General features: G+C 34.5%; 1 protein-coding gene across 7 annotated transcripts in view; it reads right to left on the bottom strand.

The window, feature by feature from the left end:
* Positions 1–16133, bottom strand: part of NAALADL2 (N-acetylated alpha-linked acidic dipeptidase like 2) — a 1467871-nt gene that overhangs the window by 43601 nt on the left and 1408137 nt on the right. For 6 of the 7 annotated variants that reach the window (XM_065540193.2, XM_074031421.1, XM_065540194.2 and 3 more), the window contains one exon: positions 3072–3270. The exons of the other annotated variant lie outside the window; for it this stretch is intronic. In XM_065540193.2, coding sequence (XP_065396265.1) covers positions 3072–3270 — 199 coding nt within the window. The remainder of the gene's footprint in view (positions 1–3071; positions 3271–16133) is intronic. 7 annotated transcript variants of the gene reach the window in all.

The following is a 16133-nucleotide window of genomic DNA, read 5'->3' as shown; positions in this document are numbered from 1 at the left end:
CTATCAAGAAAAAACATGAAGTAGGATGATTTGTTACGTATTTTATAAATGAAGTACAAATTTGTGACAATTTTGAGATAAAGGTCAGTCAGATACATCTAAATGAAAGTAATCTATTTACACTGTTATAGTATATATATGTATATACACATAAATTAATATATATAAATTAATAAACTAACATGAATTAATAGAGCTAAGGAAAAGAACGGGAGACATGTATCCCTTCAATAACTATAGTAATAGTTTAGCACAATTTCAAAATAGTGAACCAAAAATTTTCACTCCTAAAGTTTGTTATATGAGTTAGCACATTATTATAATCAATACTTTGAGGCTTGCATAATGAGAACACAAGGTATATGTAATTACATTACTAACAGGAAAAAAATGTTTAATCATTTTTAACTCAGGGGCAGACAGATATCTACTTTTCTACTCAAAATGCATGATCAAGTAAATTGAGTTCATAAACATTTTTGAAAGGATAATAAAAAGTTTACCAGATGTATAATTTAGAACATAGAAGGGTCTTCCGTTTCCAGTGCAAGTGCCAAAAAAGACAAATGGGGAAAGCTGACTGTATTATACAAAACTATGTTCTTTCCATATAATTTGTAATAATTTCTGAATTTTTCTTAAAAGTAAATAGAATAATTTACTATATATATATATATATATATATATATATATAACCTAAGTTATCTACTTTATGACTTTTTAGTAATGCTAGATTTTAAAATGTGGTTTGATTTTTCTCCTCAGCAATTATTACATCTAGCATCATTATATTTATTTAATTACTTTGTTCATTCTGTTTCCCCATTCCCACCACTAGAATATACCTCATCAGGGAAGGTAACTTAAGGTGACAGCTATGTCCCTGATGCTTAAAAAAATACAAGGAGCTTACAAAGTGTCTTAACCATATCTTTAAACTCATACCTTTATGAGTTTAAAATCATAAAGGAAAATTATCAAATATCAGGCTTTAAAAACATCTTTTATTATTAAGGAGTCTCATTCCACCATCTCCTTTTATAGATGTAGAAATTAAGATGTTGAAAGATTAAGTGATGTGTGAGGTCACAGAACTTTAGTACTAATGGGCACCTTAAACCTCATGTGGTCCAAATATTCAGGTGCTTAGGGCCACCCAGCCTATTGTTTAATGTCTGCAGTGATAAGGCTTTTGCTACTTTATAATAGAAAAATATTTATTCTTTTACTTTTTTCTCATATGTAATGAAGATTTCTATACCTGTACATCAATTCTTTAGTCCTAGTTAAAACCTTTGTTTATACATAGTATGTCTAGACCAGGGTATATCATGAGAAGAAGCGGGAGGCAAAGAGATATTGGGGGAAGAATGGAGTAGGAGGAGTTTAGGCCAGAACTTTCAGTCTTAAAGGGCCACAAATTTAGACTTCCACACTACATAAAACTATACATACATACATACACATACCCACATATACACATATATAAAATATATATACACAAATATATACATATGTATACTATATATACACATATACATATACTAAATATGTCATATACACACATTACATATGTATATATTAAACAGAAGAGTATGTATTTATATGTCGTGTCTCGTAGAATTATCAGTTAAATAAAAACTGTTTAAATATGCCATAATCTTTTTCTAAAATGTGTAGAGATTCAGGAGGTCTATGTGCCGGTTTGTTACATGGACGTATTATGTAATGGTGAAGTTTGGGCTTCTAGTGTACCCATCACCCAAATAGTGAACAGTGTATCCAGTATGTGACTTTTCAACTCTCCCTCTTTTGCAGTTTCCAGTGTCTGTTTCTCTCTGTATATCCATCTGTATCTATTATTGATCTCCAACTTATGTGTGAGCACATGTGGTATTTGATTTTCTGTTTCAGAGTTATTTCACTTAGGATAATGGACTCCAGCTCTATCCATGTTGCTGCAAAAGACATGATTTCATTCCTTTTGATGACTGCTTAGTATTCCATAGAGTACATATACCACATTTTTTAATCCAATCATATGTTGATAGACACTCAGGTTGATTCTATGACTTCACCATTGTCACTAGTCCTGTGATAAACATATGAATGCAAGTATCTTTTTGATATAAAAAATTATTTTCCTTTGGGTAGATATCCAGAAATTAGCTTTCTGGGTTGAAAGGTGATTCTATTTTTAGTTGTTTGAGGAATCTCATACTGTTTTCCAAGTATATATAAAGGCTATACTAATTTACATTCCTACCAACAGTGTAGTGTATAAGCATTACTTTTTCTCCGCTTTCTCACCATCTGTTATTTTTTGACTTTTTAATAATAATCATTCTGACTGGTGTAAGATGGTTTCTCATTGTGGTTTTAATGACTTGGTTTTATGATGAGTGATGGGTACCATAATCTTTTAAACTTCATTTATCTTTAAACTTCATTTATCTTCTACTATATAAGGAACTTCAAAAACAAAGCCATACTGTACTCATAGTATTCTCTGAATCTGTATCTAATCTCCCTTCCATATAATTGTTAATATATTTTCAGAGAGCATTCCATGTGACTCTCCAACCAAACAAGCCTAATTCTTCAGTTGTTTCAATATCCGTCTAAATCCCACTTTCCCCTAAATATTAAACTTATTGAACGCCAACATAAAAATGTAGTTTCCAGAATTAAATACATTAATCTAGATGGGATCTTCATAGGAAAAAATAGCATGGACCTATTCCCTGATCTCGTCAAGAAAGTACATTTCTCTCAGTGCAACCTATAATTCTATTTGCTTTTTCATTGGCCATATCACATTTGACTCATATTGAAATTAATGTAAGACAATTCTTACTCATTTTCTCTGTGCTACTGCTAAGCCAAGTTTCTGTTATTTTATATTTCTGCAGTTTAATTTTTCTTTGCAGGGGGAAGTTCCTCAAATGAGTAACTGCTTTATAGTTTCTTTTTAAATACTGTTATGTTCATAGAAGATACATAATCTGAAAGTTAAACATAAACATTTAATTTAGGGCAAAAAAATATAATTTTTGAGACATGCATCCTACCTATAAAAACCTGGCGGCGCCTGCTTCACCAGAAAGCTTTTCTCCATGTCTTGGAGAATGTCATTCAGCATCCGGATGCGGTTGGATGCTCTCTCCTTGGGATCATTAGCAGGTCGCATCTCATCAGACTGAAAAAGTTCAGCACTCTCCCGCAGGCGTGACGCCATGGCTAACAGTTGATGAGTGTTGGGTTGATCACCTGGTGAAGATAAATGAGCCCATCTCAGAAGAGACATTCTCACGGGAGCAAATTAAGCATTTTCCCATCAGGACTCCAAGTTATAAACCAGACAGACCACTGAAGAAGGAAGAGAAAATTATCGTTGACTCTTCTCTCTCTCTCTCCTTTTTTTTTTTTTTTTTTTTTTTTTTTGTCACTTGACAAAAGCAAGGATATATGTATTTGAACTTTACCTGTCCAAGGAAAAAGATTCAGTATCAAGTAAACTTTGAGAATATATTTATTTTGCCCAAAGCATTCTGTCTAAACTTGTTTTTATATTCTACTAAATTAAGTTTATAACTGCTCATAATAATAATAATGGTAAATATGTACAGTACTGATTGTTGAAGGATTGCTATATTCCAGGCACTATGTCTTTAATATTGACCAAAACTTGCTTGTCTCATTTCATAGAAGATGAGAACTAAGTAAGGTCAGAAAATTGTCATAGGTTATCAAGCAAGTAAATAACAGGACAGAATTAGAAGTTTGATCTTTCTGACTCAAAAATTTATGTTCACTAGAGAGTAAACTGTATTTCAGAGAAGAAAATAAAAATTGAATTGTGATCTTTTCTCTTGAGAACCTGAGATATGTTACTATATGTTGTCATGTGTATATTGGGTTCTTTTTTTTTTTTCATTAGAAATGTCCTGAAATGTGAGGTTGAAATATATCTTTGACCTAAGAATACACTAAAAACTATTTTATGTAGTGTTTGCATTGTTTTGTTTTACTTTGGAGGTTTGTGTTTGTTTTTGTTTCTTTTCCAGTTGTTAGCATAACTTACTAAAAGTCATTCTGAAAAGAATGATGGTAGCAAAGGCTCCACAGGATATACCTTTGACTAAGAGAAAGGCAACACTAGCATAGTTGTCCACTGAACTCTAGAGCCAGTCCACTTGAGTTTACATCTGCTCTACCACTTAGTATCTATGTGATATTGGTAAAGTTATTGAGCCTCAGTGTCCTCATCTATGAAACGAATATAATAATTGTACCTGCTTCATGTAGTAATGCAACAATAATGTAATAATAGTACCTGCTTCATAGATTTATTTATAGAGGATTAAATGATTAATACTTGTTCAGTATTTCCCTATGGGTAAGCACTTCTCAGCTGATGTGATTCAAGACTTTCTTTAAAAATTCTCTCACCATGTCATGAGAGGGGCATTCCCTCGCATCTTCTTCTAGGTATCTCACCATTAGAATCAGCCTTTAAGTGAGACAACAATTACTGGTATCATTCTCAGAGACTAGGTACAACTGACTTCAACAAGACTGGCACATCACTACAGAGGATCACTTCAAGTCAAGGTAATGAAGGAAGGTAGAGCTGGATAACCTAAATTGGCAGTTTGAAAGGATGACATTGAGACAGACAGATGGTGTGATGAATGGAGGCCTCCTGAGGCCTTCACTAGGAGAAGTCCTGGGCAAAAGGGAAACATCACAAAAGGACTCTCTTAAGTAAAGTCCAAGGGTTACCAGTTCCCATTATACTTGGTCCTTATGAAAATGCAGATTCCCAGAACTATTGATTCTTTCTAGGGGCGGAGCCAAGAATCTTGATTTCAATATGCTACTCAGATTATTCTATACATATTTAAGAAAAATTACAGAGAGGTGATATGCTAAGAAAAGGAAAACTAGGTTATATGTATAGCTGATACATTAAATATGTTTGTCATAGAACTACCAACTTCTAAAATAATGATAATTTTTTATTCTCACCTTCCTTCCTTTGATGGAGACTGTTTTACAATTCAATGTCTTTAGTGCCCAGCATGGTGTTGAAATTCAATAATTGTTTACCAAATAAGCAAAGTAGGTTCAATAAAGTATGTTTAGAAAAAAAATCTGATAACAAATAAAAGCATGTAAAGAGATAAGTAGTTTCATAAGGGCTACAAAGAGATTCACAGGTAGGATTACATGAAATGTTCTTAGAGAACATAGTCATTTTTGCTAATTTTCAATATTCCACAATCTAGTTGAAAATTGTGGTAGAAGGAGAAATAATGCTTGAGGCTAATATGTAGCTCCCTGTTCACTGAAATTAACAATAAGAATAAAATCAATTGTAGGAGTTCACAAGGTTTTGGCATTTGATGTTTCCAAAGTGCATTTCACATTCATTAATTATCTCATTTGATTTCACAACAAAATGAGGTTGCAAGAATGGGTATTTTAGGTCATCTAGAAAATCTAGCCCCTGAATAACTTACTCAATGCCATTTTATGAAAATAGTTTGTCCTAAATTTTGATGGTTCAGCAAAGTTAATGCATAGATAACTTCCAGGGAATATCTCTGCACAAGGAAAGAATAAGATGGATACAGCACATTTAGATTACGCTAGAAAGACTGAACAACAGAAAAAACAAGTTCGACATCCTTGGGAGTCTTCCATTTAAGAAAGAAAAATCTGTTCTGATCTAACGTACATTACAGAATTGAACACATTACTACTGAATCAAGTGAGACAAATTGTACCATTCTACCTTACTTAGCTTTAAATGAATTTACCTTTCATGGTAGTACAGACGTAGAGAACTGACAGCTTTAGGAACTGACTGGCTCCAGAAAGGACCCTGATAGTGGAAACTAGCCACTCACAACACACCGTATGCATTACTTCAAGGGTATGAGGTTACAAATTGAAAAGTAGCTCTATCTTCAATGTTCACTCAATCATTTTGATATATAAATGATGCTCCAAAGATTTCTAGTAGCCATTTCTCTGCCAATTAGAGCTTGCTTGTTCTTTTAAATCAGACCAGAAATAAATGTTACCTTTCCTATTTAAGTTTTTGTGACCCCAAATGATTGGTCTTTTATGCTCCTTAGGATCCCTACTAGAATATCGGTTCTGTTAAGGAAAAGGTTTGTGTCTTTTATTCACTGCCATTTCCCTAGCACCTAAAAGTGCCAGTTGTAGCATTTAATCAATGAATAATTAACTTACATACTTTTATCATAGCAGCTGCAATATTTTGATCCTTATCTGCCCTCTCTACTCTTTCTGACTGGAAAGAACCCTATATAATCAGAAAATACATTTTATTTCTCTTTGTATCCCCAGATTGTAGCACAATATCTGTTTTATGGTAGTCATTTATTAATATATTTGTTGAGTGAATGTTGAATTATGAGATGTCTTTATTTGAATGTATTATATTAAACAATGTCTACAAAATCATTCAAGGAGATGTTTGGTGCATAATAAGCATCAACAAATGCTATTTCCTTTATTTTCTTACTAAAAATCCATTATAATTGCAAAATAAAAGAAAAATATTTAAAAGAAAAGAGGCTAGTGTGATGATAAGTTAAATTAAACTAAATTGAAATAAAATATGCCCTACAAAAACTCCATAAAAACTGCGATTATATAAAACTTTACTTAAGGCATGGTGAATTTCAGAGAAAAGAGGACAAACTGAGGCTCTTCACAGTTCAGGTTTAAAAAATAATAAGTACATTTGAACAAAGAAAATTAATGGAAAACTAGATATTTCTCTCAGAGAGGATTAATACAATTATTTTTAAAATTATATACATGGAGTTTACAGACCAAGGACTTGATATTCAAAAGATAGATTACAGTCTGGTTTACTTAATTGCTATCAGTGTGGTCATGAATAAATTATTTACCACTACTGTCCTTCAGGTTCCTTGGAGAAAATAATTATGTAAGTTTCTAAGTGTATAAATCACTATTTACACAAGTTTGTGTTATTAGAGAACACAAACTAAACACAAGTTACTACAAACCCATTTTTTTAAGGCATGGAAAAAGTACTGTAACAACTTTACTGATTTTTTTTTCTTCAGAAATGTTACTCTTTATCACTTCTTCAACCTGTGCCCCCCCAACCCAATGTATCATATTCTATTTTACTCCTTATATAGACTTTAATAAGGATTTCTAATTTTATTTTTCTGTGTTTATAAATTGAGTGCCATTTTTCCCCATGGGCTGCTATCTCAAACTTCTGAAGAACAAGGAAAGAAATAACAGAAAGGATAAAGGAATTAAACAGTGAACTTTAAAAAGTGATTCTTTTAGATCATTGCTCCTGGTGAAAAGTGAACCATTAATAAATTTTTATAGTACGGTAGAACATGCTGATTTATTGCAAATATTAAAAATCAAGCTTAATATAATGCAATGTAGTTGACTGTCTACTGAAACTATCTTGATATTATTTGAGACAACTGAAATGAACTTACAAATTTCAAACAAAAACAATTTGCATTTGTTCTGTTTCCCCTCATCTCAAAGTAAAATACCTGTGTTCAGTAGGTATTTACTGAGTCCTATTTTGTATGTTATTCTGAAAGTATTGAGAAGGAAGGAAAGATATGTAAGATTAAATTTTTAACCTTAATAAATTCCTGATCTAGGATACAAATGTACATATACATCTAATTATACAATGTACATATACATCTAATAATACAAATGTACATATACATCTAATTATACAATTATTTCATATTCATATGAAATAAATACACATGAGGATGACTGAAGAGCTCGTTGTGTATAAGAATGATCTGACAAGTGTCCAGGGAAGAAGTAAACCTTGAGAGATAGATCATGAAACTGCCTGAAAATCCAGGACATCTTAAATGAACTCTTGAAAATTATGGAATATTATCTACAATTAAAGCAGCTGAGTGAGAGTGTTCCATTTTTAAAAAATATTAATGTCTTTCCATCCTCATCCCTTAGTCCTCACTATTCTAGAGGATGAATCTACCTCTAACCCAAATCCTCCCATTTTTCTGGCTTGTTATGGAAAGAATGGAGCTGGATATTGTAAGAAGTATTAATATTAATTAAAGAGGAAGAAAGAAGGAAGGAGGGAGAGAGGGAGGCAGGGAGAGAAGAAGAGAGAGATAAATGTTAGTCAATAGATATCAAAATAGATATTGAGATCTAGGCCAGTCAATTCAGGAAAGACTCTAAGATGTTCTGGGGAAAACAAATGCCTTCTACTCAGGGAATCTTTTGCCTTCTAGCCAACCATCATCCTGCAACATCCTGCCCTCAAGACAGTTCATGAGGCAGTGTGGTGTAGCAGAGAGGTTGAGGGGATTTGGAATCTGATGGACCTAGATTCAAGCCCCAATTCTCCCACTAATTATACATCTGGTTAAGACACAAACTCTTCTGAGGCTCAGTGTCTTAATCTCTAAATTGGACTTCATCCTCAGCTCAGCTCATTGAGCTAGAGTAAGTTAAAATATTATAACAAATGCAAGGAACTTAACACAGTATCTGGAGCTTCTTGGAGTAGCCTCTAAAGTGACAAACTTCTTCCCAGAAATCTTATTCCTTCTGAAGACCCTTGCTACAGTATCCTAAAACACCTTCCAACAGCATGTCACAAGCTCAAAGTCATTTCATAATGGCTTATCCACTATCCACTTAAAGCTTCTAAGACTTCTGGGTTAGGCCATTGACTACAGTAATGACCGTATCTACTGAATGTACACATGCTGCTACCTACCAGAACCTGGGATCAGCACAAACTACATTTTACCTGAAGTAGTAAATAGCTTGATGCATGCTATGGATAAATTTGTCCTCTCCAAAACTTATGTTGAAAATTAATTGTCAGTGTAATGTCACTGGAAGGTGGAGCCTTTGAGAGGTGATTAGGCCTTGGGGGCTCTGCTCTCATGGGTGGGTTTAGTGCCTTTAGAAAGTGGCTTTCAGGAGTGGGTTCTCTCTTTGTTTTCCCCTCTTCTGCCATGTTGGAAACAGTATTCCCCTCCTCCAAAGGATATAGCCTTCTTACAAGCAGAAACTGGGCCCTTACCAGGCACTGAACCTGCCAGCTCCTTGATCTTAGACTTCCAAACCTCCGAAATGCTGAGAAATAAATTTTTGCTCTTTATAAATTACCCAGTTTTGGGTATTCTGTTATTAGCAGCACAAAATGAACTAAGACAATTAGTTTCAACTTAGCATAAACTCCTGGGCATTTAAGTTGTTCCCCAACCTCCTGGAAAAATTTAAAACCTTCCTTTCCCTCCTCCTCCCCCTCCCCTCTCCTCTCCCTCCCCTCTCCCTCCGTCCCCCTCCCCCTCCCCCATCCACCCCCTCCCCTATCCCTCCCTCCTCCTCTCCCCCTCTACCCCTTCCCTCCCCTTCCCTTTCTTTCTTGACAGGTCTGGCTCTGTTTCCCAGTCTGGAGTACAGTAGTACAATCACAGCTCACTGCAGGGTCGATCTCCTGAGCTCAAGAGATCCTTCTACCTCAACCTTCCAAGTATCTACAGCCAAAGGCTTGCACAACCATGTCTAGCTAATTTTTAAAGTTTTATTTCAAAGATGGTGTCTTACTCTTTTGTCCAGGTTCATCTTGAACTCCTAGCCTCAAGTGATCCTCCTGTCTCAGCCTCCTATAGTGGTGGAGTTACAGATATGAGCCACCACACCCAGCCTATAATTTTCCTGTTGTAAAGAGTGATTTTACTGCTTATTATTATGATCTCTTTGGACTTTCATACTCCAACAAGTTTTAAATTTTAGTTTACTTCAATTTTTCTGTTTTTTTTTTTTTTTTTTTTTTTTTGGGCTGTATTTTTAAAGGTGTACTCAATTTTATTTTAAATTAAAAGTGAAATGTACTGGTCATCCTCTAAAACAACATTTTTGTATCAAACAAACGTAGTCTTTTTCTTTAATAGTATTTCGCAGAACCTATTATCCTGTGGATGAGCTTACCACAGTTTTAAAGGTGCTAACAATTGCACAATCATAGCTTAGACTTCACTGATTTATAGTGACAAGAGAAAGTATGATTTATTTTCTGCATAATACAGTGGTTAAAAGAGTAGAAGATTATTTGGGGGGAAAATGTATGTTACCTAATGTCATCTTAAAAATACCTTGTGGTATCACTAAAGAAAAGAAAAGAAATTGCCAATGTGATTTCAGCCAGAGTCAACAATGGTCCTTTTTATCATACATTTTCTATTCTTCATGCTGCTTTTTTTAGTATGAATCACAATGAATCATCTCAGCTAGTGATTTAAAGATGTTAAACAAACAACTCAGGTAGTGAAAAAATGTGAGAGCGATTGCACTATTGATACTTAAATAATCTAACATAGATTTTATAATGCACAGATAAAAAGATATTATTTAAGGGTGAAATATGCCAGAAAACAATGTGTAATTGTAGCTAAACTGAATAAAACAGAAATCTTATTGCAAAGATGCCAAAGTGATAGGTTTAGAAGGATTAGATTGGTTACTTTAAAACAAAATAAGCAACATATTTCTGCATTCTAAAGATTATCCAATAATCCAGGCAGCCAATGCAGATGCAAATCTAGCAAGACTTTCAACTCATTGCATGCAGTGGGTTCCCTAAGTTGTCTGTCCATTTTTTGCAGAAATATAATCATGGGCTCTTTTGTGACCTATGTTGTCAGTGTGTTTTATTTGTGACTACATGATCTGGCTACCGGCTGCTTGGGAAAAATATGAGCAAAAACATTCCTGAATGAATTAAATTTAGGTGGAGTTTTTCCTATCATTCTCCTGAGGCAGAAAGTTGAAATTGTATATTTAATAGCACATGTGAGTCTAATTGTATATTGGCTACAACAGGAAACTGAAAAAGAACAAAAGGCTTAAATAAAATTAACCAACATCAAGGCAAGGGTACTTTATGTTCTGTTACAAGTAAGATTAAAAGTATCTTTACACAAACAAAGAAACCAACAAACATTTTTAAAAGTGTGCCAGTGAGGCAACAATCATAGCATAATGGATTATGGCACTATTCTGTCATGGGCACAGGTTTTATCCTAAAAATACACCTTAGGAAAAAAAAGGTTACAATAGAATAGGCCACTATTATGATGGGAGAATTGGAAAAATGTTACTCACCAATTTCAATCAATGTAGTGTCACATATAAAATGTAGGTAACTCAGAAGAAAACTTCAAAGGAATTTGGATGAAGTACTCAGATTGGAGAAGGAAATGATGATCACAGTGGGAAGCCATGTGAATAGCAACCAATTGTGAGACAGAAGATAAATAAAAGGGAAAAAGGAACAACGTGCTTACGATAATAATTAAGGGCCATTAGGTGATAAAAAATATGAGTTCAAAGAGAAATGGTGAGAAAGAAAAACTAGTTTTGAAGACATACTCTGACAATGGGGAGACAATGAGACTTAAAGAGCCAGCTGCCTCAAATACTTTTTTGAACTAAGTGTGGATTACCAAATCAGTATGCCAACTATTTCCATAGCATTTACATTGCTTTAGATATTATAAGTAATCTAGACATGATCTAAAGTGTGTTAGAGGATGTGCACAGGTCATATGCAAATCCTACACTATTGTTTATGAAGAACTTGAACATTCATGGATTTTGGCATTTGAGAGAATTCCTGGAACCATCTATATAAAAATGTAATGGGGATTGAGAATAAATGTAGTTTTAGGCACTTGCCCCCAATAGATGGCTAACCTTTTACTAAATTTCTCTATTTATTTGAGCAAACAAGATAAGATACTTCTCACTGAATGCTTTAGAGTTGAAGTCCTTGTCAAATGAAAAAGCTAAGCTTTAGAAATGCCAGCTCAGGCCAAACTGCTAGAAATCTAACATGATGCAGAATTCCCATGGGAACAAAATCTTTTATTGGAACTGTCTGGATTTTAGTCAGGCTGCCTTGGACTTCTGAGGGAGGTGACAGGATTGAGGACCCAGTGTACTTCACTATCTACTGGCCAGTCCAGAGCTGGAACTGATAGTAATTAAATCAAAATTGAAATAGAATCATGCAATCTATATAGTGTATAACTTAATTTTGCTGGTTGGGAAACTCACTTTTTATTTTTCAGAAAGAAAAAACATATGAGATAGATCTCAATCACTTGCAACTGTTTAAAAAAAAACAAAAAACAAGTGACACTTAAAAATTGAAACTACAAATCTAACAGGACACAGAATGCTTTCCTTAGTGTGATCATCACCTTGAAATACTATCCTTTCTTCAAAAATGAAGTGATTGATGCTAATGAATTATCAGAGCTAATAAAAAAAGAAAAAAGTCAGACCAAATTCTCATTGTCAGTTATTCAAAGAACAGGAGGAAATGCTGCCAGCAACTATTTTACATTTAGTGAGATAATCAGGAGGTGGCAATAAGCCACACAGTTCAAAATTATGTTTCCTGCTGAGTCTGGCTTGCACTAAATAAATGCGTACATAGCTAGATCAAATGAAAATGACTTTTACTTTATTTGGTCATATGAAGTCTTTATGATAATGCCATTTAAGAAATCTGATGAACAAATATAGTATATATTAAGCAAGAAACATCAGAATTACACATTACACAGACATTAATTGTTTTAAAGTGCTGTTTTAGACATGAAGAAGTGGATAAGGTAAGAAACAGCAAATTTAGTAAGATTATTATGCACTTACTCTTTAGTCTGCTCTAAGGTTCAAGGGTAGGGTTGTATTTTATTTGTTTTTGATACCTTCCTCTGCCCCTGCAAACTAGTATCACTGCACTCTAAATGCAGTTTTTGGACATACAGTTAGCAACTGTAGGTTGAAAATACTTGTGAAAAAAAATGGTTTCTGTACTATCATATGCAGACTGTTTTTTCTTGTCATTATTTCCTAAGCAATTCAGTATAACAACTATTTCCATAGCATTTATATTGAGTTAGATATTATAAGTAATCTAGAGATGATCTCAAGTGTGTTAGAGGATGTGCACAGGTTATATGCAAATACTACACCATTTTATATGAAGAACTTGAACATTCATGGATTTTGGTATTTGAGAACCAATTCTCCATGGATACCAGAGGAAAATTGGATTTATTTTTTGTCACAAGTATTAATACATCTGAAGTATATCGACTATCTTATCCATCACTATTTACACTATATCTCCATATACCACAAATAAATATTCATTCTCCATTATGTGCTTGGCATTGACCAAATATTAAAAGCCAAGGTCACTCAGTCAAAATGAGCTTTCAAGAACCATCCAATAAATCAACCCAAACAAATTATTCACTGGTAAATTATCCTTCTTTCTGGTGGTTGTGAGAATGGTTGAGAATGGTCTGCTGCTACTGTAAACTAGTGTAATAAATAAGCAAGATGGCCGGTTGTCAAGTGGTAAAAATTACACCATTGAAAATGCAATTGGGTTTCAGAGACCTTCGTATTTATACTGTTTGCAATAAGGAGAAACAGTATTTTATAGTTCAGCCTTGAAGGTCACTTTTTTTTTTCACCGTAATTGAGAATTTAAGAGCAATCACTGTGAACTCTCATGAAAATAAGAAAAATATCAACAATTTAAGCTTGTATTAAGCAGTAAAATTCTATGTTTCATTTAACACAGTACAAGAGTTCTGTTTAGCTAATGAACTTATCTAGCATTGTAGCTAAAATTAAAACTGCAATATTTATTTAGGTGTTGATAAGTGATTTCCATTATTCACACATTAGACCTTTAGTGTATTCCATTTTTAGAAGTAAGGTATAACTAAAATAGAACTGATGCCTACAATTTAGCAAATATTTGAATAATCTTTGACCATGATTATTTTAAGTCATGAAAAGTAAAATACAAAAATGTGTAGTTTACAGGTGTAAATTTATATTAATTTTATCGAACACATAGGACATGGTAAAATAATTTTTTGGCCTATTTTGTTTGGTTACATTTTGTTTTGCTTTGCTTTGTTTTTTCTAATATGGGTACATCTCAAGTCTGGCCTCACCTTTCTGAGTGAAAGTGACAGGAAGACCCAAGGAATTTCACATCCAAAAAAAACTAGGCACATACAACAACCAACAACCAAAGAAAACATTCTTCATCTTTGGCAGAAGTCTGATATAACTATAAGAAGCCAAAGTACTCCGGATCATCCATTTGAGAACCTTGGATTTTAGGGACAGATTCATCTAGATATAGTGGTGTCTGGCTTGGAGTGAAAGTCTCCACAGAATCATTGTTGTTCTGTTTTGTTTTGTTCCTCCTGTGATGACACACACTTAGATATAACTATTAAAGAAAGAGTTATTAATTTCCCTGGCCTATTCTGAGAATATTTTCTTTCCCTTCTTGCTTTAATGGAAACCTGGTTCTCCCATAATGATATCACTTGCATTTTAGCTCTCGTAGGCAGCAGTGCTTTTTCACCCTTTGCTTTTGAACCACCAACCCTAGAAGAATAATATAGGGCGTTTCTAGATCACCACTCATTCTTTGAAGATTTTTATCTCCTGACTCATCATCACTCACTCTTACACAACTCTTAATTCTTTGCAATTTCAATATCCACATAGAGATACTCTCTTTTCCTTAGCCTCTTTTCTTCTAGCAACCACGTACCACACTCTCATGGTCATACACTGGCCTGGACACTGTCCTTACCAATGTCTGCACTCTATGATCTCATTTTCACAAATCCAACTTGCTGACCACCACTTCCTGCCTTGTCAGCTCACGTGTTGTCAATTCTTCAATCTCATCGTGACACGAAGTCTGTTGGTCCTACCTCCTTTTCACTAGCCTTCACTCCCTTCGTAACCTCACTTTGTTCCAACCCCAGTTACGATACTTTAGTCCATCATAATGCATTCATTACATACATCCTTTATGTACATCCAGTTTTCTTAATCCTATGCAGTTCATTGTCCTTCTCTCAGAAAAGGTCTAGCCCTGGTTAAACACAACTCTGCCTGTTCTATGCCTGTGATAGGGTTCAGGACACCCTACCCCAAAATATGGCACCTTGCAATTGAGGAAGCAATAGAAGCAAGACAGTGTCTTTGACCTTCTCCTGGCCCTCTCCCCTGAAGTAGGCCATAAAAGAATTGTCTGGGCCGGGCATGGTGGCTCATGCCTGTAATCCCGGTACTTTGGGAGGCCAAGGCAGGTGGATTACCTAAGGTCAGGAGTTCAAGGAGAGCCTGGCCAACATGGTGAAACCCCATCTCTACTAAAATATAAAAATTAGCCAGGTGTGGTGGTGCATGCCTGTAATCCCAGTTACTTGGGAGGCTGAGGCAGGAGAATCACTTGAACTCAGGAGGCGGAGGTTGCAGTGAGCTGAGATTGTGCCCCAACACTGCACTACAGCCTGGGCAATGAGAACGAAACTCTGTCTGGAAAAAAAAGAATTGTCTGACCTTCCTCTGAAGTAAGACAAAACTTTTATTCCAGAGACACCCTCCCTACACCTGGAGAAAAGAAACATACTTGTCCTCAAAGAGATAGAGACACTGAGAATAATCTGAACAGAGATCTTACTAAATCCCCCCCAACTTATTGCAATTAGATCATATCTTTTTTCTTCTAATCATACTTCTGAACTCTTCATCAAACTTAGCATAAAAGTACACACATTTCCCTCTTTCTTTGGGTCTTTATTTCTGAAGGCTCCTGTGACATGCAAAACTTACATAAATTCGCATGCCTTTCTCATGTGTGAGAGGAAAATAAATCTCAGGACATTCAAATCACTTAGCCAAAGGGAAAGTCAAGCTGAGAACTGTGTCAGGCAAACCTGCCTCCCATTCTATTCCTATATATGTAGCTACAAAGACTGGAAAAAAGCTACATACCTCCCTCACAAGGAAATTCCTTGTGGACAAAGGAGAGACAGAACTTAGTCATCTCTCTGCTCACATGAGACAAATGCCTATCTGATTTCTGCCCTTGCCGTACTTTTTCACTAAACCAGACTAAGGCATAAGTGATTATTCCTGTAAATTGTTTATTGAGTGAAAGGCTAATCAAAAACTAAAAAGAT

The sequence above is a fragment of the Macaca fascicularis genome, chromosome 2, assembly GCF_037993035.2.
Source record: "Macaca fascicularis isolate 582-1 chromosome 2, T2T-MFA8v1.1".
In the NCBI taxonomy this organism is placed as follows: domain Eukaryota; kingdom Metazoa; phylum Chordata; class Mammalia; order Primates; family Cercopithecidae; genus Macaca; species Macaca fascicularis.
This window is presented reverse-complemented; position numbering and strand designations above follow the sequence as displayed.